The 5,023-nt window shown below is 43.0% G+C and overlaps 1 protein-coding gene across 1 annotated transcript in view; it reads left to right on the top strand.

Moving 5' to 3' along the window:
• T265_09203 (hypothetical protein) overlaps positions 1-5,023 on the top strand; it is a gene marked incomplete at both ends in the record, with an annotated part of 52,388 nt that overhangs the window by 17,509 nt on the left and 29,856 nt on the right. The window contains one exon of the mRNA XM_009175216.1: positions 1,779-1,922. Within this exon, the coding sequence (XP_009173480.1) occupies positions 1,779-1,922 (144 nt within the window). The remainder of the gene's footprint in view (positions 1-1,778; positions 1,923-5,023) is intronic.

Below are 5,023 nucleotides of genomic sequence, written 5' to 3'. Positions count from 1 at the left end.
TGATGGATGATGATGATTTTGGTCTAGCTTCCAAAGACTGCTTAGTTTTCGTCATCTTCCTAATTATGATCTGTCGCTTTCCCGATCGTGAAAGAATGATGATGATGTTGGTCTAGCTTCCAGAGACTGCTTAGTTTTCGTCATCTTCCTAATTATGATCTGTCGCTTTCCCGAGCAATCGTGAAAGACCACCAGATCCCCGGACACAGCCAGCTAGCTACGGCAAGCCAGGCATTAAATTTTACTGGACGCCTGTGGCGTGTATTCTTTACACCTTATCAACTGGACTAATACTTGAACCATATTTTGTACGCCGACTGCATGTGACAGAAATCCCTTGAGCATGAACTATTTGGAGTTGTGTGTGGCATGTACGTATGATTATCTGCCTCACAAATCATTTCTGTTCCATCATGATCTTCTCTCTAGTTCAGAACTGCGTAGCAATCCAGAAGATTTGAAGCAGAAATGAACTGTTGGATAGGAATTGTTTCTACGTTGTACACGATCAACTCGTATCTCAGTGGAGGCATAGTGCATGAACAAGTAACTGGGTCCATTATCATGGCCGGACTAAAATGTAGTTTACGAGTGCGGTGACCACGTGACATCTTCGGCAATGAGCATTTACACAAATCTTGCTATTTTCGAAAGGAAGAAGGTCTTTGCTGCCGTTTCCTTCGCGGCGACCCAGTCCATCTTCCGAGGGCTCCTTCTGGCCGCATACAGGGCAACCTTGGCCTCTGAGGAGGGTCTTCAGCGCCGCCAACTTGCCCCGGCTGGTCTCCAGTCCAGCAGCCTCTACAATCTCCTCGAAGTCCTCCACGAAGGTTCAAACACCCCCATCCCCATAGGGATGTTCATGCCTATCCTGGTCATGGCACCTAATAAGAGGGAAAAGGCCCTCGCCGGCGGGTTCCTTTTAACACCAACTCAACTGAACAGTTACAGCAATTGAACAGGGAAGCAAAACTCTCCTATGCATCTTGTTTATCAGAACTGAATATCCATCGTCTTCTCGAACTTTCCGAATGCTCACTGACTAGGAATTAAACGTAAACGAATGCTATAAAGCAATTCCAAAAATCTCAGTTATCGATAGACGCACTTTTCAATTGACTCACAACCAGTTTCATCAACCAGCTGTGGATTTTATTGATCAGATGGCGAGTTAGGGGAAGTTAACCTTGCTACAGCTAGAGTGCGTTTTAGTGTGTCAACATTGGTCTACCGAAATTCCGCTTCATTGTGTGCAGTGTTTTCCACATGGTCGTAGGTCTGATGCGATCAGTCAAACAGATCAAAGACACTGATCCAGTAAACGCCTGAGAGAATGAAGTGGGAATTCAGGAAAATGGTGGAAGATCCCAGACAACCAGATATTGAGATCCTGGGAACAAATCTGGCGTCAAGTTCCCTATTAACATTGAATTGTTATCGCCCGTGGCGTAAGAATCATATTTCAAACGGGAACAAGCATGTGTATCACACAATACGATAGATAATTGTGCGCAATATACTACTGAAAAAATGAAGAGTCAGCCTAAAATTTTATGGGATGTCATTGAAACCAGGAGTACGGTCGCTCCTATCAAATGGAAACGACTCCCAGTGGTTGATTTTTTGACATGGTTCCACAGACCGATGCCATAGGCAGGTCTGAATGAGGTCTTATGTTGAATTCATTTTGTCCGGTCATTCCTGTTGACTGACACAGATGCATTAACTTCACTTTTCCGAATTCACTTCTGAGTTCTTGCTTACCTCTCCTGTGCTAGGCCACCGGATTTACACAAAAGGAACTGGATGAAGCAGTTATGCTCTTACGCGAACAAAAGATGCAAAGTACCAAAGAAGAGGTCGAACGAGGATTCAGTTCCTATCAAACCAAAGACCAAGGAGCCAATGGTACATTGCAAGCTGTATAAATATTCAATGACATTATATGTTCACGGAAACCCAGTTGCGAAAGTTTGTTGGTTTCTTCAACTGTTAGCAAATGGTTGACTTTCATTCAGCAGTATCGTCTTACAGTACTTGCTTTCTAAGTTTAGTTTATTTGGAATCCAATATGCTCTTTCTCCGTTGTGGTGGACCCTTGGATGGTTTGTTTGACAGGCTCTTCTTGTAAGAAACGCCAATAAGAACACTCAGACTTCTAGTACTCGGAGATTTTGAAGGCGTACTCGTGGAAAACTCGGGCAAAGTTGTAAAGGTGTTATTCTGTCTTGTAAAAAGGTCACCCGGTACTTTTGAGGCGCAATTTGAGATTTCTCAGTAGATTTCTACCAAGGCAACTACCCTTTGTACAACACATTCAGTTGAAGAATGCCATAAAAGAGAAATTCAACAGAATCCTGCTGAATCTCTCGTTACTACTCAAATAGTAGGTGAGCGAGCGTACTTCACGAATTTCTTGCAATGTTGGTGCAAACTGAACATAAGGTGAATGCATTCAACTGATGAGCTCCAAAAGGGACAAAATTGTCTTGGGCTGTCCAGAAGTTTTCAGCAACTTTATGAGTAGTATGTTGTGTCATTTATCGATAAATTCGTTTAGTCTCTCTAACCTAATCATTTGATGAGATATAATAAGCACCAAATCTTGGAGGTTTTCAGAATCCAAACATAGTTTTTCTCATTACATTGTGTGTGAGGGTATCACTCACGTGTTACCTGAAAGCTCAGATCTGGGTGACTAATACATGGGAAACCATCTACTCCCTACCCAAACTGACTCTCGGCCTAAACAAACATTCATATTTTCTGTCTTATCTGATTGGTATTCGAAGCCTTACTTGGTTTCCGTTCTATAAATTGAGTTTGAAATTTCGTCTAACTCGAAAAGGTGACAAATTTTCAATAGTTAGTTTGGATTGGAGCACTAAATTCAACCTTCTGTAGGCTTTGTTTCTTGAAAACCAGAAAGTTCTTCGTCTAACAACTTTTCTGTCCTGACAGATTATTATTCTTTTTTCCATATGAGAAGGGACTACTTTTACTAAAATTTTATGTCAGATGCTGTCTTAGCTTGCACTTTAATTTTTCACCACCAGTTTTAATCTTTCAGCTATCCGGAGTTCGTTAGAGGCCCTAAGAAATTGGTTCTTGTTGCAGAATCTCCCACAATGTTTCTGGAAGGAATTTTAGAAAAACAGTGGCATACTTTTCCCTTGAATAGAGAAAAATGTTCGGGTACTGGATGGGCACACCTAACTATTCAACCAAAAGATTCTCAGTAGGGTTTTTCAAGACTCCTACTGGAAGATTTATTTCACCAACTCGTGCTTGAGAAGTTTGATTGGTTTTTGAAGAACCATGTTACAGCAGCCAAATACTTCGTGAAGGCTTTGCGTAGCCAAACCATGTAGTGAGCACCAATCAGCCTGTCATGGGAATGGCGAAAGGTTAGAGCTACAGCCGAGTTCGTAGGAGGAAGCTTGCTATCGTGTACATTTGTGATCAGCAGACATTGCTGTTTTTACTAATAAAGAACCTATTCAAATTGTTATGTGCAGTCCGGCCAGATGGATGTCACTTTTGTGTCGTCGCGGACGCGCCGCTTTGTTCACCGCAGCAGGACTGCTGATCTGAGGTTTCGACTGTATCCAGGCCTGTTCAGTCACCCTATATCAGATGAAACCGATGAAGACTAAGGCGGACATGCTGTGCGATCGGTTGCTAAACTCGTTTATCTGGGATAGGTGTTGGTAAGACCCCGATGATGATGTTGTTTCCTGCATAACTGGTTAGTAATCATCCATATTTGTGACCCATTCCACCACTAAAGGCATCTTACAACTTTCTAAAAGTCAAACCAATGCTCTTATTCGAATAAAACAATGTGTGGCTTCACTTGAAATTGTCTCCCCAAGGTTGGAGGATCATGCTTACCGGAGGAGTTATTGTTCCGAAATTTGTACATTGCCCCCAGAGTTGGGGAAGTGGAGACTGGGTGATAGCCCGAATAGTAATCACAAAATAACTTTCCGTCTGCCAATCCACCGTCCTTTTTCCCAAAACTATCACTAAAGGATGGGTAGCTGGGGGAAGCAAAGTGACAGGGCTATTCTGAGGGGTGCATTTCCTTCCTCAAGGGGAACATCTGTATGCACTGTTCATGCCAGAGGTCTTTATCCCTAGGGGTTCTTGCTGGGAAGTACGAATTTCTACTTTCGTATCAACGCACAAGTTAATGTGTGGCTTAACAACAGTGACTTCACTGGTAACTTGATGCCTGAAAAGCCAGGATTCTGATATCTCCGTGCATTGTGGGAACTAAGGAGGCCATGAGAGGAAAAACAAATTGGGCCAGTCCCAGTTAGTCTCAGATGAACGTTCTCAACTAGGGCTGTTGTTTTATACTGTGTTCTCCAATATCAATTAGGCCTAATTATAAGGGAATACATGCAAGTCACGGTCTTCGGATTTTCTCCTTGCGGTCAGCGGAATGGATCAATGGGAGAAACGTGTCCACTCTGCTCATCTGTTAGAGCAAACTAGTTCGTGGGTTTATTAGTTCACTAATTAGCTGAGTAGGGCTTGCCCGACGAACACAGAATCACACGGCCTTGGACAAACTGAGCGATGCTCACAGCTTCAACAGTTGTTCAGACGATCCATTTACTGAGCATGCTATTAGTCTGAAAGTGTTCCGACAGCGAACATCTCCACTTCGTCTCTTCATGCATCAATAAGCACCCCGATTCAAGGTCATATGTTATCGCGTGAGATGGATTGTATAAATCACTGTAGAGTAAAATTGCGTCAGCAAATAACTACACGAAAAACCCCACACTCGGTAAAAACTTATTCCGTTCGGTTAGACTCTCCCAGTGAAACGCTTTATTGTCCTTATAGTCAGAGGTTTTTGGGTGAACTACTCTGCACGAAACACGAAACATGAACTTGATTAAAGGAAACTACTTCACAAGGTTGCTGAAAACTCTTCGACAGCCCACGACCGGTTTCGCCCTTCCAGTTCGGGCTCATCACGTGGGCGCAGACCCCGAGTTTCCGTCAA

The sequence above is a fragment of the Opisthorchis viverrini genome (genome assembly GCF_000715545.1).
Source record: "Opisthorchis viverrini unplaced genomic scaffold opera_v5_266, whole genome shotgun sequence".
Classification (NCBI taxonomy): domain Eukaryota; kingdom Metazoa; phylum Platyhelminthes; class Trematoda; order Opisthorchiida; family Opisthorchiidae; genus Opisthorchis; species Opisthorchis viverrini.
This window is presented reverse-complemented; position numbering and strand designations above follow the sequence as displayed.